The sequence below is a fragment of the Eptesicus fuscus genome, chromosome 9, assembly GCF_027574615.1.
Source record: "Eptesicus fuscus isolate TK198812 chromosome 9, DD_ASM_mEF_20220401, whole genome shotgun sequence".
Classification (NCBI taxonomy): Eukaryota; Metazoa; Chordata; class Mammalia; order Chiroptera; family Vespertilionidae; genus Eptesicus; species Eptesicus fuscus.
The window spans coordinates 63,006,617-63,032,357 of record NC_072481.1 but is presented as its reverse complement, the minus strand read 5'-3'; the positions used below and the strand labels follow the sequence as shown (position 1 = coordinate 63,032,357).

Below are 25,741 nucleotides of genomic sequence, written 5' to 3'. Positions count from 1 at the left end.
GTGTGTATACATTTTTTGGGGGGGACACCCTATATAACCAGACAACCACTAAGTGTTCATGGCACAATCGATGACTTTTTAAAAAAAATGTGGAGACCCAATGGACTCTAACCTGCAATGTGGATGTTTCAGATTGGAATGAAGGGTAACCTGTACTCGGGTGCTCAAAACTGTGCTAGGTGTTGCGTGTATCTTCTCAAGTTCCCTTCACTCTGTTGACCACTAGCAGGTTGGCTCTCCCGACTGCTAAGGAAGGGTTAGAACCCCCATGAAGCTCTGTTCCCCCTGAAGACGTGAGGCTCTAGTTTGCACGGGATAAGGAGACACGTCCTTTCAGAGTAGCCACACCGTAGATCAACAAGCAAAGCTGTTGACACAGTCACACATCTGGAAGAAAGCTGTGTCCTTTCTTCTTAGAAGCAGTCTTCATTTAACTGGCAATACCAAAGCCTGGGGGCCCCCGCTTTCCTTCCAGATATTCAGGCCCCTGGCAGCCTCCAGAGGAGCAAGCGTGATTCAGGCAGGTGTAAGTGGGTCTCAGAAAGATTCTGCAATGCCAAACTGCTCGTTTCTACTATTTGCATAGGACTATGCGGTCTCCACAGTCCCGGTGGCCGATACTTTGCATTTGAAGAGTTCCTGCAGCATGGCTGGGCCTAACCTAATCGCAATTGGATCCAGTGAATCTGCGCAGAAGGCCCTCAAGGTAAATACAAAACGAGGTACCTTCTAGGGAATGCCTGCCACGTGGCTTTTCTGATTCTGTCTGCAGGGGTGGCAGGGAGAGAACAGGCTGGCGCTTGAGCTTTCTCTGACATACACTGTCATGACTTCTCATTCGTCGGGAGCACCCAGGTGATGAACCATTCTTACTCACACACCAGGTTTCCTAGAAAGGCCATGATTCAGAGGAATAAACATCAAACTCATCACAGTTATTTCCTCTGGGGAAAAGGAGGGAGCCAGCAGTGGAGCTCCTTGTAATGTTTCTCTCCGAAGTTTGGTAGTTGGTGCACAAGGGGTCGTGATATTAGTCTTATCCTTTTCTATATCTGCACTGTTTCACAACAGTCTTTTAGCAAGCCATGATTCAGAAGGATCTAAAAATCTGGACTTCCTCATATGCATTTGGAATACCTAACTTTTAGGACAGGAACTTCCTCATTTCACAGATGAGAATAGGAAAGCCCAGAAAAAAATATGACTCGCCCAGGTCACGCAGCTTGATCATGAGTGGAAGCTATGGATAATGAAGAGACTTTCCATATTAGATTGCTGTACAGTTCAAAGACACTTTTCTTCTCTGACAAACCTGTGAGTTGATCAGAGCTCTGCATAAGGGCGAAAACCATTGTGCTCCTTTGTGCTTAGCTTAGCCCATAATGGGACCTTAATAAATATCTGGTGAGTGGAGAGTGAATGAACAAATGAATGAATGAAAGACATAGTATTAACTCCATTTTGCACAGGAGAACTAGATCAAGTGACTCACCCCAGCTAAATGGCGGGTGAGGACTACCACCCCTTCCTCTCAGGTGGTCCTGCTCAACAACAAACACGACCTACGGAAGGACCAAAGACAGAAACTCCTCTCAGGCAAAGAGAGGAAATCTATGTGCCCCAAGGTGCACAATTTCTTTTTTTGCCCTTTCGGTTCTTTATTCTTTTACCTCAGTGCTCGACTTGGTACAGTTTGTGTGGGAAGCAATCATTGCCTCCCAGTTGCTGAATTTCCCCTCTGCGTTATCTGCAATTCCTTTAGCCAGCTCACCTGGCCTTTCTGTCTTCCTTTTCTCAAACTGTATCTTTGATTGTATTTCTAGAACTTTGAACAATTGTTGCTGAACCATCTGACTCAGAATTTGAATGTGGTGGCTTTTCCTTTGCTTCCTTGTGTTCTGCTTTATCTGGAAGGCTTTGTCACTTTCAGCATATAAAAAAGGTAGGCCCAACCGGCATGGCTCAGTGGTTGAGTGTGGACCTCTGAACCAGGAGGTCACGGTTCAATTCCCAGTCAGTACACATGCCTGGGTTGAGGGCTCAGTCTCCAGTGTGGGGCGTGCAGGAGGCAGCTGATCAATGATTCTCTCTCATCATTGATATTTCTATCTAAATCCCTCTCCCTTCCTCTCTGAAATCAATTTAAAAACATATATTTTTAAAAATAAATTAATAAATAAATAAATAAGTAAGTAAGTGGTGGGCTCTTGAACGAGAATTTGATGAATGGTGTCACTCTGAGGACTCTAGGGAGATTATTTTTCTCCTTAGGGACATCTTTCCATGGTATCTTTCCATGCCAGCACGTCTAAAATTGATTAGAAGGGAAGGAGAGGGTTTATACTGTGCCTTTGTGTGAATTAACAGAAAGAACCTCCTCTGGTAGACAAATTAGAAAAAGTAGCCCCATCTGCCATTCTGGGTAGACTTGATCCCTAACTTAAATAGGTTTCTCCCTAACTCAATAGGTTTCTAGCTCAACAGGTCCCTAACTCAGATACTCTGGAGAAACTAACAGGTAAAAAATGTAGGGATAATACAGTATGGTTAACCAGCATTCTATAAAAGGGCCCTAACTGTTATTCAGAGCAGAGAAGGGAGCTCCTTGAAGGCTAGATATTCAGAGAGAGCTTCCTGGAGAAAAATGGAGCTAGCCGTGGGTCTTAGAGGGTTGTCAGGGTGGGATTCAGTGAGAGAATGTTGCAGGTGGGGCCACGGTATAAACAAAGACTGAGCAAAGTACATCCATGAGCAGTATGCAAACTAGCCCACCTAATAAACAGTCTTCTGTGGGCTCCTGGAGATACCGCTGGGGGAGGTGAAGTCTGAAGAGGTAGGGACTGAAAGTGTGGAAGAGGATGCTTTTATCTCCATGATGTTGGAGTCTGGCTAACCACAAGGCTCTGGAAAGTAGGGTCTGTATTGCTTCAGAGACGTTGGACCATAATTTCTTTTGGAAAAAAAAAATTAGAGGGGAAGACCCTGCAGTCAGAAAAGAGGACCATTGATGACCTGGGGGGGGGAAATCCAAGCCTTTCACATTCTCTTTCCTGTAGAGTTCATTCGAGTTCGTGTTAACAGTGATGTTCACTCTATACTTGAAACCTTCTGTGTCAGAAGCTATAAATAATCCTCACTGGCTACAAAGGCATTCTTTGGAGATCATATTTTCTATCATCCAATGTGCTTCCTAAACCATGGGCCTGTGGAGTTGGCCAATGCCACCTGCCATGTCCTAGCATCACAAAAGGTCCTCTTCCCTTGTAATGAAAGCAGGAGGGCAAACTGAGCTGAGGACTAATGAGATCTGTGTGAGGGAATGTTCTCAGGTCAGAACTAGGTGGGTTGGTGAAATGCAGATTTAGTGAACTGAACTGCTTATTTATTTGAGAACAGTTTGGGCTCCTGTGTCAGAACAATCAATTAAATTGACAGTGGGGTAAGTCCTACTACTAATTTTGAGATATAAAAAAACTGATGAAGATAGGCAAGAAGACAAATGGGTAGAGACAAATATATTATTTGCAAGTAATGAAAGCATAGCGGTTTTTCTTTTTCCATTTCACATGTGAAAATACTGAAATCCAATGAAATAAAGCATTTTGAATGGGATCTTATAGTTTCAGAATAAAATTTCCTGGGCCCTGATTCTCCTCTCACCAATTACGCACCACACACAACACCCATTCTTTTTCTATTCAAAACCTTTCCTATTATTTTCCCATGGATTTGTTCTAGCTGAGCTTCCCACTTCTCCCCCTGCCTGCCCCAAAACTATGCTTCTCATCCCTTTTTCTTTTTCTTTCTTTGCTTGTAACTAGGATCTGCCCTGTCTCAGGAAAGATGTGAGTTTGGTCCCAGATACCTGTTTTTCCCTTGCAAATCTTGATGTCTCAGTCTTGCCTGTGTAGAGAAGCCTCTGGCCACTTGGGCATGTCTTTGAAGGCATTTAAACAGAGGTGAACTGTGTCTTCCCACACCGCACACTGAAAGCTTGATTACTTCCCAAATCTGTCACTGTTTGCAGAGTGCTTGCTTCCTCCAGAGTCTAAAAACCACTTCTTACATATTTATGCCAAGCTGAGAGCCCAAGGGTTTCTTCTTGCATTCAGAATACTTGGTGATGGCTTGCAATCTATTCTTGGTTAATGAAGTGGCTTCTTAGGTAGCTAGTCATCATACCTGTCTAAGGTTGTAATAGATTTCATAGTGTGTGCATTGGATATTTCGATGAAATCATCTATTTAAGAAGACTTTAGCAACTCTCTGCTAAAAAGCCTAGAACACATTTAATACAGGGTACATTTAATACACATTTAACACAGAGTGTATTTAATGCACAGAAGGGAGAAAGGAGGACAATTATTACTGCATTTTACTGTTGATATGGCCAGGGAACGGGAGGTTAGGTTGATGGAACAAATTCCTAAAGATATTTGACATGCCCTAGATGGTTTGGCCCAGTGGATAGAGCTTTGGCCTGTAGACTGAAGGGTGGAGAGTTCGATTATGGTCAAGGGCACATACCTTGGTTGCAGGCTCAACCCCGCCCAGGTCAGGGTGTGTGTGGGAGGCAACCAATCGATGTGTCTCTCTCACATTGATGTTTTCTCTCTCTCTCTCCCTTCCTTCCATTCTCTCTAAAAATTAACGGAAAAGTATCCTCGGGTGAGGATTAATAGCAACAACAAAAAAGATATTTGACATGAAGTCTTATCTTAGAAATATGATTATCTAAGCAAAATTAGTCTTTAGAGCAATCTGCCCTTTCTATTGTTTTTTTCTCCCAGACTTTCCATCATTCTTTCATGCCCCTGGGCAACTACCACCTTCATCCTGCCTCTCCAGCTATAAAAGAAAATAGTGTCTGATTAATTCATGCACAGGCAATAGACGTACTTGTATCTTGCAGAAGAAATGTTGCCTTCTCAGAGACATGAGAATCTAGCTACTGCACAGCTGGAACTCCGGCTCACAAATAAAATTTGAGCAAAATAAGTCAGTCTCCAAAAAACACGTATTCTATTATTTCATTCATTTAAAGTTAAACAAGAGACAAAACTATTCTATGCTATTAGCAGTCAGAATAGGGGTTACTTTAAGAAGAAGGAAGGAAGTCATGGTCCAAAGGGCCACTTTGTGTATTCTACTTTAACTTTTTAAGTTTAGAAAAACATATGTGGCCAAAACCGGTTTGGCTCAGTGGATAGAGCGTCGGCCTTCGGACTGAAAGGTCCCAGGTTCAATTCTGGTCAAGGGCATGTACCTTGGTTGCGGGCACATCCCCAGTAGGGGTTGTGCAAGAGGCAGCTGATCGATGTTTCTCTATCATCGATGTTTCTAACTCTCTATCCCTCTCTCTTCCTCTCTGTGAAAAATCAATAAAATATATTTAAAATAAAAAAGAAAGAAAAACATATGTGTATTATATTGTTGGAAGTGGGCTCTGATTAACTTAGAGAAATAACTTTCCATAGGTAAGACCTAACTCTCAAACCTCTGCTTTACCTTGTCTGTGATGCCTGTCTTTTCCAGACTAGCCTGTGACTTTTTTAAACTAAGATAAAAAGAAAGACAAACTTTGTACCCCTTGACCAACATCTCCCCATTCCCCTTCCCCAGCCCATGTGGACCTTAAATATATACAATTTTTAATTGGTAATGATACCTCAATAAGGTCAGGGAGGGAAAAAATGACACGGTAAAGAGTAGATTTGCACCGCATCTCACCCATTCTTTTTCTAGATGTATTCCAAGGGAACCTGGATTAATATCATGCTCTCTGTGGCTGGAGGACTGATTATAATTCCTGCCTTTCGGAGGGACTCACAGTGAAGAAGTTTAACTCAATTTGCTGATAGCATTCAGTCCTCCAGTAAATTGGCAGGAGTGGGGGCGGGGAGGGGAGACAAAGTGGGAGTCAGGGAAGTAAGTGGGGAGGGGAGTGACCCTTAGCGAAAACTTTCCTGAAACTAATCAGGTGGGGAAGCTGCCGACCTACCCGAGCTTGGAGTTGGAGTTCAAGGGGCTGTGGTCCAGACAAGTGGGGGGGCTGTGCCACCTGCTGGCCAGGCAGCGAGAGGAGCATTCACCTTCTCACCCCACGCAGGAGACCAGTTCTCTCCTTTCGGAAAGGCAGTTTGGTTTAGTGGCCTTCCTTTTATTAATAACTCTATTATTTTGTGTCACAAGGAATGATTATTTAAATTTTTTTTCATAGAAATACTAAAAGGATGTGGTAATAAAAGAATTATGGGATCACCACTCCATTGTTGTCTCTTTGTCATGTAAATGGAGCTGAAATATAGTAAGTAGAATTCCAGCAGACTTGCCATTTTAAATTAAAATGCTCATAATGCATCTCAATGAAACTGTCTTTTAGGCTTATCTACTTCCTGAAATAACTAACTGTATCTGTAAGATTCCTTAAATGAGGACTTGGGCTGCTTTGCAACTACAGTAATTTAAATTGCATAGCACACAGCGAGTTTTTCTTTTGAATGAGTACATAATAGAGGTCACTCAGACCGTATTTCCTCTCGTTTTGACTCAGCTTCAGCCTTGACTTTATGTCCAAAAATGTCCATGTTATTTTATAGATGGCCATATAAAAAGTGAAGGTGGAAAAACCCTCAATGTGTTTTGATTTTGTATGTTTTTTTATACTGCCTGGAATTTCCTTTAATGACAACTGGAACAGCAACAGCAAAAAACAAAAGATGGAATGAGAGTTAACTGGTATCAACGGGGTGAATGAAAAGGAAAAATAAAGACTTGGAATGTTTAGTTGTTGTCACAGGGAAGCATACTGTGTAGCCACAAGATTTCCCACATTGGGTCTCTGCTATGAAAGGCATACTAACAATACCATTGCCCGTTTAATTTAGCCTTATTATCTGGTTGTCTGTTCCAGTTGTCTGTGCCAGATCCAAAAAAACAATGATTAAAAAAAAAACAAAAAAACTACCACGTCTGAATTTAAAAATTAACATAAAACTAAATAGCCTTTGAGTTTGTAACAACTGTTTATGCTCCGCGTCCTGGCAGCAGTTGCTTATCTGACACTGTTCCCAGAGCTGTCTGCCAACAAGACTTGGAGAAGGGGGGGTGGGGGCGAAAAACAAAATGCGTTGGCATAACAAGGCAATAAATAATCTGAAGCTCTGATACCAAAACAGCCATGCTCAGGGCAGGAAGAAGGCAAAATTGGCCAAGTAGGAGAAAGGGAATAATGTTATGTTTTTCCCCTTGAGCTTACAAGAAAAATGTCAGGGGGGCGAGGATTATTTATCTTTAATCCTCACCCGAGGATTTTTTTAAAATATATTTTTATTGATTTCAGAGAAGAAGAGAGAGAGAGAGAGAGAGAGAGAGAGAAGAGAGAGAGAGAGAGAGAGAAACATCAGTGATGAGAGAGAATCACTGATCAGTTGCCTCCTACACACCACACACTGGGGGCCAAGCCCACAACCTGGGCATGTGCCCCTGACCAGAATCGAACCGGAGACCCTTTAGTCTGCAGACCAACACTCTATCCACTAAGCCAAACCAGCTAGGGCCCGAGGATATTTTTTATTGATTTTGAGAGAGAGGGAAAGGGAGAGAGAGAGAGAGAGAGAGAGAGAGAGAGAGAGAGAGACAGACAGACAGACATCTATGTGAGAGAGAAACAGTCACCTCCCTTTCGATCCCCAACTTAGGTATGTGCCCTGACCAGGAATGGAACCTGCAACCTTTTCGGTGCACAAGACGACGTTCAGCCAACTGAACCATCCAGCCAGACTGAAATTATTTATTTTTAAAGTGCTGTTTATTTTGTCTGTTATGTGATAGGACACCAAAAATTATTCAACAGACTCTCTGGGATGTTGTAGGGGGAATTCAAGCATCTATTGGGTATATGGCCTTTTAAGGGGCATTTTGATCCAAGACTCTTGCTTACCAAAGTGTCCCTAAGTGACCTTCAATTAGTGGCTCCTCGTGAGAGGTGGGTTTACAATCACCTGGAGGATTTCTGAAAACACACTCCCCAGGGGGCCTAGCTCAGAAAATGCGGATGTTCTGGGTCTGGGACTGAGCCCAAGCACCCGCATTTCTTAAAAGCTCCACAGGTGATTCTGGTTGCCCAGACTAAGTTGAGAGTCACTGCCTTCGAGGATTCCTGCACCTTTCAAAAACTTCTGCCCTAGAATGTACCCCTAAAGAAACCACTACGGACTATGGGAATGTCATAGGAAACATCCAAACCTGCAGAGAATTTCTGTGAGTTTATTTGAGCCAAACTGACAATTCCTAGGAAACAAAATCTCAAGAGACTGAGAAAATGCTCTGAAGAATGGCAGTTTTGCAGCTTATTTTATACATTAGAATTAAAGTAGGAGATATAAGGGGGGTTACATGAAATCCATTGGTGGTAGATTAGGGAGGCGGGAGAAAGCAAAGCAGGGAAATCTCTGGGGTTGGATTAAAAGTAAAACAGACACATATTTCTTTTATATTGGTGGGTACAGGATAGTTAATAATTAACATTTACAGCACACAGAGATGGTTCTTGGGGGAACAAGATAACACTGAGGTGTTCCATGGTCTAGTGATCTGGTGTGGTTATGTGTGCCCTGAGGGACCTGGAAAAGATTACATTTCAAAGGTATCTATATATATAAAAGGCTAATATGCTAAGTGTCCGACCGTTAGATCATTTGACCAATAGCTATGACACACACTGACCATCAGGGGGCAGACACTCAATGCACAAGCATGGAAACATGGAACAGACTGATGAATCTCAGAGGGAAGAGGGGAGGGGGGAGGGCGGGAAGAGATTAACCAAAGATCTTATATGCATACTAGAGGCCCGGTGCATGGATTCATGCACCGAAGGGGTCCCTTGGCCTGGCCTGTGCCCTCTAGCAATCTGGGACCCCTCAGGGGATATCGGACTGCCGGTTTCGGCCTGATCCCCACAGCCCAGGCTGAGGGACCCACCAGTGCATGTATCTGTGCACCAGGTCTCTAGTATTATCTTTAAAAAGATGACAGGTTCACTTAAGGTAAAGATTGACCTTTGTCAAGGATCCTACAGGCCTAGGACATGACTATATGCCATGACCGCTTTTAGTTAGGAATTTGTATGTTCAGACCATCCTATGTGGTTGCGTTAGGTCTCTGAGTTTGTAGGGCCTGCCATGCAGGCCTCCTCTGAGCTTGTCAGGTTTAGTAGGTGGCCCCTTTTTTCGTCCACAGGTACAAAATAACATATCCCAAGTAGCAGTAAGAGTAGAGAAAGAATCCAAATTTAAGCCATAGGAAGCCAGAAACTCCTTACCTTTTTTGCTGCCTAGAGTTCAACATTGTATAAATTTAAAATGTAATACCTGGCTGGGTGGCAACTTGGATGCTATCATTCAGGAATTTGGTCTGCTAAAATTCCTTATTAAAATAGTCCGAGTTACCAAAAATCGCTAACGTTATCCCTATCTGAGAACAGGAAATTTGCATTTGACTCATGTTTCCATATCTCCTCCCCCACCACAAACACACACGACCTGATCTTAATGTGTGAAGATGTGTTCCAGAGGGAAACAATGGTTAGACTGCGTGCCATTTCTGATGCCAGCTAAGGACTTTTTTTTTTTTTTTAATAATCCTATGTTGATTCTACTAAAGAAGCACAATGGTCTAGAGCTGTGGTCGGCAAACTGTGGCTCGCGAGCCACATGCGGCTCTTTGGCCCCTTGAGTGTGGCTCTTCCACAAAATACCACAGCCTGGGCGAGTCTATTTTGAACAAGTGGCGTTAGAAGAAGTTTAAGTTTTAAAAATTTGACTCTCAAAAGAAATTTCAACCGTTGTACTGTTGATATTTGGCTCTGTTGACTAATGCGTTTGCCGACCACGGTTCTAGGCGACAAAGCAGAGAACTTAGAATCTCAGGTCACAGCTGTCCTCTGGCTCTGCCTCCAGCTCTCCCTGTGTGACCGTCTCCTGTACTCAGGCTTGTCCTGAAAAAACTAAGTTGAATCAGCCTCACTAGGGAATGAAAGCTTCATTCCTGCCCATTGGAAATCCCGGGACATACGGTCAAGATGAAAAGACTGTGTCGTGAACACAGGGTGTAAAGCACTTGGCAACAGTAGCGGTCGTTTAATTATAAAGCACCGGTGATAAGGACAGTTCCAAAGTGGGTTCACAGTAGGCCCTTGACCACTAGTATCGTGCTTTCAGGGGCTGTGGGTGATGGGAGACTAGTGCTTAGCTGACCCTCTTCATGCCCGTTGGAGGAGAGAAAACCACAGGTGACTCCATCCTAGCTAGTTCCACTTTTCTCTGAGGAGGCTTCAGTGACATATTTAACTATTAAATTGGATACCTAACAGATAACTTCATTTCCTAATCTATCTCTATAAAAGGCTGATAGGCTAAGTGTCCGACCACCAACCGGTCACTATGACGCTCACTGACCACCAGAGGGCAGACGCTCAATGAAGGAGCTGCCATGACATGCACTGGCCATTTACAGAGAAACGGCACCACAGACCTGGCGCCCACAAAGCAACACTCGGCTTCCCCCAAGTGGGACACAGGCCCTGCCACCACCCCAGAGCGACTGCCCACCAAATCGCATTGGACACTGCCGAGACCCCATGGTGCAAAATGCGGCCCACAGTCCAGCCCAGCCCAAAACAGTCGCTGTGGGCACCGGGTAATGACCACGTAGCAACGCCCAACTTCCTCTCCCTAGCAACTAGCCTCCTTGGAGTTTCTTCAGCCCAGAAACACAATTTACTTTATAGCCAGGTGCAAACACTTTATACTTTAACCAAATGTCTGTGAAGCGTTTTCCCATGCCTGGTCTCATTTGATCCTCACAGAAGTCCTGGAGTAGGTAGATAGGAGACTTGGTGGAATCCTATTTTCTTTTCATTAGCCAGAAAACAGAGATTTAGACAGCTTAGAAACTTGATCCGACTGAAAAGAAGTAAGAAATGGTGGACCTTGAAAATGACTTTAGGTTTTCTCACTGCGCAGAATATAGTCAAACACTGCTGCAGTTAAATATTTCACCCTTTGTTCTCCCTGTGTGATCTACTTCATGTTGATATTTACTGCTGTGTTGCTGACAATTACCTGAAAGAGAAGTTGGGGTGCTTCACAGGGCTGAAAAAAAGTTTAGCTAAATCAGAAAGCAGGTCTAATTAAGCAAGTTGATCTATATATATAAAGCTCTCACTGGCACCAATCGCACACGTGTGTTTCCATCTGTCATTGTCGATCGTGAATTTGGTTGACACTTCTATTATAGAGAAAGGGCGAATAGTGATATTAAAATATTTCTTCTAATTAATTTCCTTTCAATGTGCACAAATTTGTGCACTGGGCCTCTAGTTCATACATAATAATCTGATAGGAAGAAGAGGTAAGGTTTCCAAAACCATTTATTACTGTCTCTTCAGCAAAAAGACTTTTTAAAAGGCAATTGAAAACTGATCACCGTTGAGCTCAGAACTTGGGCTTCTCCAGCAGCACACGGCAGTATTTACTGCGAGCAGCTGTGTGACGGGTACTGTCCTTAGCACAGGGGACACTCCGATGGGTGAGAAACAGTCTCTGTCCTCAGTGCCCCTCCAGTTTAACTAGGGAAACAGGATGGGACAGGTAAATACTGTCACCCTGGTGAGTGGCTCAGTTGGTTGGAGTATCGTCCCATATACTGAAAACTTTGTGGGTTTGATTTCTGGTCAGGGCACACACCTACGTTGCAGGTTCAATCCCTGGTCGGGACAAGTATGGGAGGCAACCAATCAATGTTTCTCTCTCACATCAATGGTTCTCTCTCTCCCCTCCACCTCTCTCTAAAAATCAATAAAAACATATCCTCAGGCAAGAATTTAAGAAAAAAATTTGTTTAAAGATAAATACTATCACAGTGCAAATGACTAACAAACAGTAGAGGGTCCTGGTAGAGGTGATGGGAGTTTTGAAGAGGGAGTGGTCACAAGAGGCAGGAGGCAAAGTCTTAGTGGACCTGCCTGAGCGGCAAGCCCTAGACGGGCACGGCGGAGGAGTGGCTGTTAGAAACAGGACAATGTCCCTTCCATAATCAAAAACAAAGGCTAGAACAAGGGTGTATGCGGAGAAAGAAAGGATGTGAAGGTCCAAGATATAAGACGGTCCTGGTCCAAAGGCCAAGGAATTTTCTTATCTGCAGGCTGTGGGGAGCCACTCAGAGTTTTTTAGCAGAGGTGTAAAAGCTAACGATCCTTCAGAAAGATCTGTTTGTTCTTCCGGCTATAATGATTTAACAGAAGGATTAGGAGTGATAATACTAGGCAGGTACAATCATGAAGTCCATAAAGGCAAGCAGGTCTGGACCAGGAGAGCAGCTGTGAACAGGGCAGGGCCATGCAGAAGGTGGGGTCATTTAGAGGAATGGCAGAACATTGTGACCCATGGGCTTGAAGGGGCAAGGGAGGACAAGGGAGCGGAGCCACCCTTTGGCAGATATTTATAGAGCTCTTGTCTCGTACCAGGCACTGTACTAGGCCCTGGGGGTCGATGATGAACAAAGTGACTTCAGAAATGACTACCAGATAGAGTGACTTTGGTGAAATTTTTTTTTGAAAGAGTTCAAATGCTCCCTTGCACCTCATCCCCACGGGAGCAAACCATAGAAAACGGGTGGGCAGGGTATGTAGCTGGATTTCACTGACCTAGATTCACATTTTGGGAACTGAGCTACCCTCAGACACATCCACCTGACAGCAGCTCTGGTAGACATCCGATGTCTAAGCCTGTGCGCCACTAATGAGGTTGGCTCCCATTTCAGTTTCCATTGGCAGCTGTCGTGGCTGATCCAAATTTGGAGTCTCTGTCTTTTACCATCCTCCGTTTATTTTTTTATTGTCTTTATCTACTCACTCCCAGGGCACACCAGAAAAAAAAAATCGCTTTCACGTTTCATGCTCTTCATCTCCAGCAGCGTCCTTTTGTTTCTTGGCTGAATTGAGTTGGCAAAAAAACGTAAAAAAAAAAAAAGGGGGGGGGGGCGGAGGAGAAAAGAAAACAAAAAAGCCAGGATGGTTTCTGCCTCGTGGGCTAAAATTGTGCATCGCAGGATGACCTGTGTGACCCTCTGGGCCATGCCAATGCCAGCACCCGTGATGCTGAAGGGATTAGGAAATGTGTCAGTTGAGCTGGTTGGGAGGATGGTTGAGTTTTGGGTTACTGTTTCTCCGTGAAAGTCACATGTGTTAAATGCCTTGGGTGTTGATGAGCATCCTATTGCTTGGCTGAAGGTTAATAAAGTGTGTGGTAAAACGCAGACACTAAATTAGAGGTGACATTTTAACTGTGAATAATTCTCCAGCCTCTAGGGAGAACACCCACAGGACCTGATACAGTGCTGGGATTTGGGCCGTCCTTAGCAATGACGGCAAGTGAGAGAAACAGAAGTAAATGTGCCACCACTTTCCTGTAAAGCCCTTCCACTCGCATTGCCATGCTCTTAATGAGCACTTACTGCTTCTCCTTGTTTTCATCTTTCAAAACGTCAGATGGGTCCAGCAGCCTTTCAGAATATTTCCAAATCTATTTTGTATTTGTGGTCACCGGATACTCTGGTTGGGGCCCCGTGTTACTCAAACACTGTCTACAGATGTCAAAGTCGGCTTTGGAGACAGGTTACAGCAGCCATTCCCTTTTATCTCTTTCTGAAGTGGGACCAAGTTCAAAGCTGTGACCACATAGGCAGAGGTGACTCATGATTCAGCGTGTTAAAGAACCACTTAGAAGTTAGATGAAAGGTGTTGAATCTATGCCATTTTGTGCATTTTTCTAGTCATTGATTTCTTTTCATCCACACCTTGGCAACTGATAAGAGCTCCACATAGGTTAGCTAATAGTAGTTGTAGCCTCAGTAGCAGTAATAATTCCTTTTAGGTGTGAATGTTATGTTAATTTAACTTGAAAAGTCTAAGTGAGTGGTTTTCAAACTTCAGTGTACCCAAGAACGACCGGGAGCACACTTTTGAAATGCACATCACATTCCTGGGGTTCACCACGAGAAATTCTGATTCAGGAGACTGGGAAGGAGCCCAGGAACCACTGCCTGACTCGGGAGCAGGTGACCCCAGACCACACTCTGAGGAACACTGGCTCTGTCTGGAATTCACCTGGCATCAGTTCCTACACTAGCATTTGAGGGCAGGGGAATGAAATCCTTTTCCAAAAGTAAATGGTTATATTCTTGAACAGAAAAATGCCAGCTAATATCATTCAGAGCAATATTATATTGAGTAAAATAACTGACACTTCAGAGGAATAGCTCTCATGTGTAAGAAAACCATACAGGATCCTACTAGGTTACTGAAATACAAAGGCGTGTGAAGAGCTAACTTTTCTCTGAAATGCTGTGTCTTGTTAGGGAAATGCTTACAGAATAAGTTACTTATCATGTGATCCATCTCGTGTCTCTCTCTGTTGACAGCATTTGTATATTAACATGCAGTGTCTCCGCAGTGAGGGCTCTTGCCCTCATTCTCATTAGGCACATGGGCCCCGGGACTTGAATGGAAAAGTCTGTGTTCCTTCCCAGCTCTGGAGGCTTGAAAACAAGCATGAAACCAATTCTTCAAGTGGGAATAGTGAAAGGAGGAAAGAGACCCAGATGGATCTCTTCGGATAACAAGTTTGTCTGGTCCCTTCCCTGAGCTTATTGGGGAGAGTTTGAGAAGGGCCTCTTGAGAGCAACCAAATCTGCTTAAAGTCGAAGACAGGGTGACCAGTATGCGCCACAGCTCTTCTCGGCTCTTCCCTGAAGGTTGAGCTCTAAGTGAGTGTGTCTTATAGGAAATTGCATCAGGAGATTTTAGGAGGATTTTAAGTTGTTGAAATGTACTGCGAAGAGAGCATTCATTCATTTTAACACTCAACAAGAATGTATTGAACACAACCCTGGCTGGCATGACTCAGTTGGTTGGAGTGCCCTCCCATACACCAAAAGATTGTGGGTTCGATTCCAGGTCAGGGCACATGCCTAGATTGCCGGTCAGGACGTGTACAGGAGGCAACTGTTTGATGTTTCTTTCTCACATCAATGTCTCTCTCTCTCTCTCAAAATAATAATAATAATAATAATAATAATAACAATTTTTATTTTTTTAATATATTTTATTGATTTTTTACAGAGGGGAAGGGAGAGGGAAAGAGAGTTAGAAATATTGATGAGAGAGAAACATTGGTCAGCTGCCTCTTGCACACCTCCTACTGGGGATGTGCCCACAACCAAGGTACATGCCCTTGACCGGAATCAAACCTGGGACCTTTCAGTCTGCAGACCGATGCTCTATCCACTGAGCCAAACCGGATAGGACAATAATAACAATTTTTAAAAACCATGTCCTCAGGTGAAGACGTTTAAAAATGTTTTTATGTATTGAGCACCTACCGCATGCCAAGCACTACTGCAAAGGGCCAGCGATGTGACTGTGCCTCCCTGGAAGCTTTTCCGTAACCATCTAATCACCTGTCCTTCTGGGAAGGCTTGGATATGCTGACTCAGTTCAAAGAGTATGACAATTGCCTAAAGGGGCAAAGGTCAAAATATGTACAGTGGTGATGTCAAAATATATATTACTCTCCGAATCAGTTGATGACAGTCACCTTCTCCAACTTCCATTCCACCCTCCCTTCTTTATGAATTGGACCTTGAGTTTTAGATGTGCACATTGCCACTTGGAATAAAGTCCACATTTCTCAGCTTCCTTAGTACTGGGGATGGCAATGAGAGTAAGGATCGCTCAATGAGATGAAAGTAGAAGCACTGGATTTGAAAGGGCGTTGTGACATCTCCCCTTCCTGAATCTTGCTGCTTGAAAAAGAGGATGTGATGGTTGGAGCACCAGCAGCTATTTTATATCATGAGGACAAGGACTGGGTCCCAGGTATGGCAGAGCAGAAAGCTAGAAGGTATCCTGGATTTCTGATGACCATCAAGTCACTACACCAAGCATGTCAAACTCGAAGGCTAACATGGGCCAAATAAACGAGGCATGCAGCCTGTGGGCCATGAGTTTGACATGCTTGCACTACCCTATGACCTCAAAACTCCATTCACGTGAGAGACAAACAAAACATTTTTAAGTCGCTTTGGGAGGCAGGTAGTTTCTGTTACAGCCTAATTTAGTCCTAACTGATAAAGGCCGTCTGTCTTCACGAGCCATTAACAGAAAATCCAATTCAGGCTAACCGAAACAATAACGGAGATTTATTGATCCATGTAGGTCTGAAGTAATGCAGACTTTAGGTTTGATCTGTCTGCTCAGTGATGTCATCAGAAACCAGATCCTTTTATCTCTCTGCTCTTTCACAGATGGGCTTCATTATAAAGCTGGCTCCTGCTCAGGGAAGCACTGTGACTGCCAGCAGCTGCTGGCTACATGCTTCCTCCCCACATTCAGGGAGGGGGGCATCAGTCCTTCAGATCTTACTCATTCTCATTAGTCCAAACCGGTCATCTGCCCAATTCCTGAACCACTAACCCTAACCCGGGAACTCCAGTCCCCCGACTGCACTGAGGCACATGGGCATCGAGCAAACTCACAGGGCCACTGTGGCATAGTTTAAATTTTCAAAAAGGACAGATATACCTGTCAGTTAGCACACACAATTCTGCTATTAAGTTGTTTGGACCTAACTGCTTAATAAGCAAAAGTGTTAGATTTGAAGGGTTTGTGGGGGTATATTTTGTTTATTTGTTTGGTTTGGGGGTTTTCTGGTGGTTTGTTTTGTTTTTTGTTGTTGTTTTGACCTAGAAGAACCATAACTATGTAACTGAGACACCACAGGTACTGTGATTCTGTCCTGGAGCCAGGGGTAGAATTAGCTCCTCCCCAATTATGTGGGAGGTGTGAGTATATACAAATGAAATGGGGTAGTTACTGAGAAAGCAGGGAATTGATGTGTAGGATGTAGCCACAATGTCCACTAGACCCTTGGAAGAGCTAAATCCTCAATTTCTCTGAGGGGAGAATTGTCTTTATTTAGGAAATGATAAGTCCTTTGGGGTAAGTCCTTTGTAGGCCTGGGATCAGCAGAAGACAATACAGTAAAAGAGAAAGCAAAACTGTCCTTCGTTAGGAACAATAGGAATGTGGAGATAGGGAAGCGGAGAGGAAAGGGAGTGGGGAGAGGTCTGAACCAGAAGCAGAGTGGTCAAGCCTGTGAATACACCAGTACTTAGTATTCTGCGTGTTTATGTAACTGCAATCCTCCAACCTGCCAAGCCTGAGAAAAGGCTGTAACCCTACGTGGATAGGGTTTTTCTGAGGCAATCCAGGAATGTCTGAGGTCCCTGTGTATGCTGACCTGGTTTAAAAGGGATACCACCTGAAAAATACTTGTCTCCAAATAGATTTAATTCAGTGGAAGCTGGGCCAGAGAAAACATGATAATATAATCTGCCTCCTTTCTTCCTCCCACCTTCTACCCCCTAAATTGGTAGAAATTATTAAGAGGTCACAGAAGAGTGGTTCTCAAACCTGTCTACATATTCCAGTCACCTGGGGGAGTGTTTAAAAAGAAAAACCAGCCCATGGGGTCCAGTGGCTCAGTGGTTGAGCATAGACCTATGAACCAGGAGGTCACAGTTCAATTCCCAGTCAGGGCATATGCCCAGGTTGCGGGCCCGACCCCCAGTGTGGTGCATATGGGAGGCAGCCAGTCAATGATTCTCTCTCATCATTGATGTTTCTATCTCTCTCTCCCTCTCCTTTCCTCTCTGAAATCAATAAAAATATATTTAAAATAAAAATAAAGACCAATGTTTTGCCTCACTCTGGACCCAGTAAATAAAAAATCTTTATGGTTGGGCTCAGCAACCCACATTTTTTTAAAGCTCCCCAGATCATTCTAATTTGTAGCCAGGGTTGAGAGCCACTGGCCTAGGACATTCCATCAATCAAGGAATAGAGGTGCAAGACAATCTTATTTGACCTTCAAGAGAAGATAGACCCCTTAACTTAGGAGTGAAGGAGGGGGCTATGGAAAAGCTGACATTGTCCCTCTGGGTCCCACTTAAATCCCCTCCACCAAACCAAGACCAGTGGGAAAGGCCTGGACTGAGTCATGAGACCTCGGATCGTCCTCACTACAATTCACTGCCTTTGTGTGATTTTAGGTAAATCATTTAACTTCTTATCTCTGAGCTTCTGTAAAAGAGAAGTGGGCTTGATAATACCCAAATTCCTGCCTAGTTCTCAAATGTAGAATTCTTAGTTTTCTACAAAATGACATAACTTTCCTGGTGCTCAGATTATGTTATTAAAGGTCACTGTATGACACTATCAAAGGCCGTATCCAGACAGAAGCCAAGATTTCTCTTCCCCATGTCAGAATGTAAAACTTGAAATGCAGGGAGCCTCAGTAACTCCCCACATAAGAGCAGGCAAGGTGGGCATGCTGCTTTCTTCATGAGCCAGGGTTTAGTTGTAGTCATTTGCAGGCGATTTTGGTTTCTTGTAAAAGATATGTGGGGACAACAGCTGTTCTCTTAAACTCCAATCCATTTCTTTTCAGGGATCTTATTAAATCAGAGGAAGAATAGAAGAGTAAACAGTAGATTTACTTGGAAGTTTGATTTCTTTCTCTTTCTTTTTCTGTATTTCTTCTTATTTCCCATATCTATCTTCTCCTAACATATGAATACATTTTGTGGCTTTCTCCTAAAGACAGTGCTTCTCAACCAGAGGCAGCTTTGCCCACCGGGGGCATTTGGCAACATCTGGAAACTTCTTAAAAATATTTTTTAAATGGGAATGGGGTGGGGGAGGGGGGACAATGGTAAGATATGTACACATATAATACCTTAATAAAAAAATAAATAATATATATATATTTAAATATATTTTTATTGATTTCAGAGTGGAAGGGAGAGGAAGAGAGAGATAGAAACATCAATGATGAAAGAGAAACATTGCCTCCTTCACGCCCCCCAACGGCGGATCGAGCCCGCAACCTGGGCATGTGCCTTTGACTGGAATCAAACCAGGACCCTTCAGTCTGCAGGCTGACTCTCTATCCACTGAGCCAAACCAGCTAGGGCTGGAAATATTTTTGTCAGAATGTGAGGGGATGGGGGAATGGATGCTACTGGATAAAGACCAGGGATGCTGCTAAATATCCTACAATGCACAGGACAGTCCCCAAAACAAAGACTTATCCGGTCCAAAATGTCAGGAGTGCTGTGGGGAAGAAACCACATCCTAGAATATGAAGGAGGTCTGTCAACCTGTTTCACAGAAGTTTCCATTTCTGAGCATATCAGAGCAAGGTGCCTCCCCCTGACGCGTTTAGGGACAGCAGTGACTGACAGTCAAGTAGCCCAGGCCAGCAGGAGTGTGTTTCGGTAGCAGGGAGTGGGATAGCTACATACAGTCCCAATAGTCATGGGGTTTTTGTGTAACATGTTATTTTCAGGCCATGGAACTACTTAGTATACATGGGCAAAAATTTCATAGATGTGAAATAATCGCAGAAATTGAGTAACAAAGCCACATGTAACTGCTCTCAGGGGTGCAAAGCCTCCAGAGGCTTCTGTTTGACCATTTCTCGTCTCTCTCACCTTGGAGCCTTCCCCTCTGCTGCTCAAGGAACAATAATGCATTGTCACCCACTGTCTTTTTCCATCCCCAAAGACTTTGCTCCTCTTTAATCTACTAAAGAACGTAATGGCTAGCTTTGCGGAAACCAGCCCACAGGGTCCAGTGGCAAATGGCTTCAGGGCCAGATCTTCTCTGTCTAAAATGTATTTAAACGCAAACTTTTAAAAATATATGTATGCTAAATAAGTTGTATGTATAGGAAAAATTAGCTCAGAGGCTGCCAGTTCGTGGGCTCAGAGTCTAGTCTTTCAAGGGATGTTAGCAGTGTGGCAGTTTGGCATGACAGGAAAAGGTGGGCATTTGTAAGTTGATGTATCCGGGCATCAAATTCTGGATTTACTGCCGTAACATGTGGCCTTGAACAAATTACTGAGTTTCTCTGAACCTGGGTTTTCTCATCTGTAAAAATGGATTGTTTTGCAAAGTGAACGAAGAATAGGTGAACCATAAATAAATGGAAAATAGTTCAACAAATGCTCCAGCTGTTTCTTGTGATAGAATGCCCCTGGGGAACCTGAGAGATCACCAAGCCCCCAATACCCAGAGTTTAATTTTGGATGATGAGGTTGAGGGTGCAGTTATCTGGGGAAACATGACTTCAGTAGCCAAGTAGGCGGCTGTCTACTGCACTGACATACAGGGGCTGGCAAAAGTAGGTTTACAGTTGTTAAAGACATGCAGCTTATGATTATTACATCGCTTTTTTTAACTCAAAAGAATGCCACTCACATACGTAAACCTACTTTTGCCCACCCCTGTACAAAAGATGAGAAGAAGACTGTGGGAGACTTGCTTCTGCCACAGAGCTAGGCTTAGAGGATTCATGGGCAGGGGTTTGAAGGGAGGGTAGGATCCTAGACTTTGCATTTGGAAGGGGTGCTTTGGTCTGAATTTCTTTCTTTTCTACCCCTGAAATTAGAAACTTAGGGCTGTGACCCACGCAGAGAGCCTCCCTTGTTCCTCCTGCCCATGCCCTGTGCCCCAGCCCCCAGAGAGCTCAGAGGGGTCCCTAACAGCGTGGGAGGTTCTCCCCGCCTTCTACAGAAACCTTTGTTTTTGAGGATCCCTTCCAGAAATGGTTCCTGTGATTTTGGGCTGTAGTTGGAATAACAGAAATCTTTCCTCCACATATTTAGTGGGTCGTGTACTGAGCATAAGCGGCCATTCCAAATATAAGAGAGAATTTGTAGAGGAGATGGCAGCTAGCTTTGAAGGGAATATCTGCCGTTGAAAGTATGCTCAGATTTAACAAAAAAGAACCAAATAACCTCATTCTTAGAATCTATACAGTCCATCAATTCAGACAGGATGTTTAAAAGCAACCTCTCTCAAATTCTGCTCATTTTGACCTGATTTGCAGAAGGACTACGAAAAATGAGAACATGATATTGATTCTAAAATGTTATCCATAGCTATATTGACTCGGCTTTAAAAGGACTGCCCGGGCTTGATGCCTACTCTGTTGTCAGGCTCTCAATAGATGCTTGATGGATGGATATAAATGCATGAATGGTTTTAGATATCCAGTAACAATGAAAAGTGTGCTTGAGCATCATATATTGTGTATCTCAATAGGATCTATAATCAGTTGCTTTCAATATGAGCTCAGTTTTGATATGTTGACATGGCTACATATGTATATTTCATAGAAAGATCCATCATGAGTAAGCCACAATGTGCTCTGAACTTCCTAAATATCTCTAAATACCTTCTATATACCTTTGCTTCCGTATATGACCAATAAGTCGTACATTGTCCTGTGAAACAACATAGCCCAAGAATTTGTTTTTAAATAATTGAGGTAATACAAAAAAGCCATGAGTAACAAACAAGTGGGCGAACGGAGCTGCCTTCCAGTCCGTTGGATGAGAAAATTCCCAGAAATGTTGGGAACTGCCGGAAATGCCTGGCTGTTAATGCATCCAGCCATGTAAATCCTCTTGGGCTGAAAGCCAGACATTTCCCACTCTGCTCTGTGACAGCTCCACTCTGGGGAGCGAGGCCGGTTCCTCCAGACTAGCAGCTGCGTAACAGACCACGGCGTGGCCAAGATGATCCTCAGAGCCACTTCCTCTCCATTGCGTGCCTGCTTTGTTAAGGAGGTGCCTCTGATAGAAGTGAGGTTGGCTTTCTCTCTCCTGCCAGCATACCCTTCACATGCTTGTCCTGCCTTAAACTATAGGTTATCATCTCCTGAAGGCAGAGCCTGTGACTACATTACATCTTCCCTTTCCCACCTCCCACCGCCAAGGTGGCTACCCCAAAGGAGAGCCTCCATAAAGGACGTGGAATTGAACCGAACACCAATTATATGCAACCCCCATAATATTTACTATGTTTTACACAACGTGGAGCAATTCCTCTGGGAAACGGCAGAAGTCAGAAAAGGGCATTTAAAGCAGCATCTTGACTTCTCAGATCCTCCCCCAAAGCCCTATAGAACTGCTGTGTACTATCCAAAGTTGGGGACCCCTGAGGAATTTGTGGCGCTGTGGAAGGATTAGGGCTTTCTCCTTTTGGTTCTGTCTGAGGGCATAGTATGAAGCTCAATGTACCGTCCCTGTAGTTAAAAGAACACTTTACAGCCCAGCTGGCATGGCTCAGTGGTTGAGCATCAACCTATGAACCAGGAGGTCATGGTTAGATTCCGGGTCAGGGCACATGCCCGGGTTGCAGGCTCAGTCCTCAATGGGAGGCATGCAGGAGGCAGCCAATCAGTGATTATCTCTCATCATTGATGCTTCTCTCTATCCCTCTCCCTTCCTCCCTGAAATCAATAAAAATACATGTCTTTTAAAAAGAACACTTTACAAAGAACCCTGGAGCAACACACCTCCTTCATCCTTTTATTAGGAAAAAAAATGTTGGAACATGGAACTACACAGCCCAGCAGCCCCTCCTCAGGGTGTTTGAAATGATGCTCGTCTTTTGACAAAGGCTTCCGCGCATCCCCAACGTGGAAACAAAGCCCGTCCCTCCACCTCGCCCTGGCTCCTCTTTGGGAGCCTGCGCTCTTTGAGGTGGTGCCCTGCCAGGCAGGCCACATGAGTGCGTTCTCCCAGGGCCCATTTTGACACAACAGGGGAAGGTGTTAGAGAGACATACACCTCCTGAATCTCTTTCTGTGCGTTTGTTCCCCTCCGAAAGGCGACCACCCTGCGTGTACATGTACACCTATCTCCTAAGCCCAGCTATAAATAAACGGCAGGCTGTCTTATTCAGACAATAGCAACATATAAACGAAAGGAGAATAATCACTCTGACAGGAAAAGAGAAACCTGTTCTTTGTCCCAAAAGAGCGAATTTCTCTGTGTTTAAAATAAACAGCTTTAAATGATGATGGAAGGAGGCTTGACTGGGGTGGTGAACACACAGTACAATATATAGATGATGTATTATCGAATTGTACATCTGAAACCTATATAATTTTATTAACCAGTGTCACCCCAACAAATTCAATAAAGAAGTTTTTTAAATAAATACCTTTAGCTTTTTCATGAAAAAAAGAGCATTTTTTGTTTATTCTCTGTAGTTACCACTTTCTAAATCCTTTTCATTTAGAAAGACTATGCCTGACATCGCTTTTCCATTTTTTTTTTCTTTCCACAGTTAAGCAGAACCACTCACTGTTCCAAATGGGGCCTGTTCTATTATTAAAAGTCATTTCTTCTGGCACATTTTCTAACCTGTCTTAAAATGATAACCCTGGGGCCTTGGTAAATTAATTGAAAAACTTCTCCTAAGGTGGCTTTGGTGGTTTGTTAAGACATTTATTTTAAGAGTAACTCTCGGTAGAATTTATCAGTGAATTACTTTATGTATTCCCAGCATTAAATTATTTCCCCACTAAGGATATTATAGTTCTTCACAGTAATGAAAAAAATTAAACTATCCTGAAATAATACTAAGTTGAACTAAATGTAGTGTGTGTGTGTGTGTGTGTGTGTGTGTGTGTGTGTGTGTGTTACCCGCCATTTGGTCTGTTCCGACTCCTGCCAACCCCAAGATGATGGGTGATGTCCACAACACTCTGTCCTCAGCTCCTGCAGACTCCTACCTGTGGAGTCAATCCATCTCGTATTTGTTCTTTCTCTTTTCCTGATAGTTAAAAGAACACTTTACAGCCCAGCTGGCGTGGCTCAGTGCCTTCCGTTTTCCCAAGCATTGCCTTTTCCAAGGAACGCTGCCTTCCCACAATGTGCCTGAAGTAGGACAGCTTCAATTTTGTCATCTTTGCCTCTAGGGATGTTTCAGGCTTAATTTGCTCGAGGACCCACTTGTCCAACTTTCTGGGGGTCCAGGGTATCTGCAGAGCTCTCATTCAACACCATATTTCGAATGATCACTGGCCCTTAAGCCAGTAATGTTAGGAATGCTTCTACTAGAAGCTGTAAGTTATAACTATAAGGCCCAGAAAAGAGAGAAATACTGAAGAGTGAGGAAAAGCGGTGATTAGAATATCAAATAAACGCCTTTAACTGAAGAACAGTGCAAACACATAGGAACTGGGGTGGGGGTAGGATTGTTCTCTCAAGGAGGAGAGGGTGGGGAGTGGGAGGGAGCCCAAGTAAATAAGGCACAGGGAAGGGAAGCACACAGTCTCCGTTATGTTAACAAAACCGGGCACTTTCAGAGGTGGGCACAACCTCGGAATTTTCATTTGTTCCCTCGCTGATAAACAAGAAGTCAGCACCGATAACAATCCTTGGTAACACTTCCTCTGGAATGTACAACATTCCGTGTTTCTGCTTCATAGTCACCACCGGACATGCATGAGTCAGACTGAGAGGCGGGAAATGTGCCCAGGCTGCTTATGGGACCATGGAAGGTATAGTCAGCCTGAGGGGTGTGATCTCGCCATGCTGCTTTCTCTTTCAGCTTACCTTGTACATCAGTGATTCCTTTATCTATGAGAAAAGATGTGGAATGAATTGTCTGTGGACCATGAATTGACCTGGCAGCTAGCCTGAATGTGATAGACCAGAATATGCAACCCACGACTCTCCCAATTGCTTAGAAAATTAAGTCAATGGAAAGATGAGGTTTTCTGGGTTTTGTTTTTGTTTGTGTCTAGGCTCAACCAGGTAATGGCTATACATACCATGTTTTAAAGTTTTCTGTGAGGCCCTTGGATCACTGGGGTTCAACTTAGTAGACCTCTCGCCCAGGGGATTGTCTCCTTACTGGTCTGGAAGAAATCCTGAACCCCTAGGGTGAATTAGGTCCGATCCCTGTGAACGACGACAGGCTGGTTCTGACTGCAAACATGAGCAAAGGTGGCCCACCTTCCACAGGACACAATGAGCAGGGATTCAGTCAACCTGCAGTCCTCGCCCCTGTACCAGGAAAGGAGCAGGCTGGTCAGACGGACCGAGAGTAATTACTGAAAAGTCACACACATCCTAGCTTCTCCCCTACAGTTAGAAACAGCCCCATTTACATTATGAGGAAACCAATCTGCTGTTTGAGTTCCTGTACCCTTTTACTCAAGCAGGGGTTAAAACCGACAGAGGCGCATGTGTGCAGTTGGCTACACACAGTTTTTTCTTTCTTTCCTTCCTTTGCTTTAATGCTTTTAGCTGCTGTGCTCTCTAGTTCACCCCTGGTCCGCCGTCCCTTATTGTCTTACATCCAAAGTCATTTGGGTTGGGAGCACAGGTTATAGCCCTTCCTAAAGAAAGAAGACAAACATGGGCTCATTGATTTCAGTCTGGTTTACTTTAAGTAATGAATTGTATTTATATCTCTGGACATAGACCATATCTTGTTTTTCTGAGAGAATGCAATTGTTCACGTAAGAATTGATCACTTAGTCCATCCCAGTGTGCTCCCGAGGCTCCCTATATCCTTAGAAATGAATGAAGAAATGAATCAATTAGTTACAAACATATTTCAATCACCTGCTATATGCCAGGGGACCTGCAGGAAACAAAGAAGGAAGAGTGCTCACATTTATTACACACTTAATATGTGCTAGGAACTTGTGCTGAGCACTTCAAGTGCATGATCTGTTTTGTTTTGTTCTATTTTTAAAAAATAAACTTAGCCCTAACCAGTTTGGCTCAGTAGATAGAGTGTTGGCCC

At 43.7% G+C, this 25,741-nt stretch overlaps 1 protein-coding gene across 2 annotated transcripts in view; it reads left to right on the top strand.

Annotated features, from left to right (window-relative positions):
* DDAH1 (dimethylarginine dimethylaminohydrolase 1) overlaps window positions 1-25,741 on the top strand; it is a 150,437-nt gene that overhangs the window by 115,013 nt on the left and 9,683 nt on the right. For both annotated transcript variants that reach the window (XM_008139550.3, XM_054721229.1), the window contains exon 4: window positions 587-706. In XM_008139550.3, the coding sequence (XP_008137772.2) occupies window positions 587-706 (120 nt within the window). The remainder of the gene's footprint in view (window positions 1-586; window positions 707-25,741) is intronic.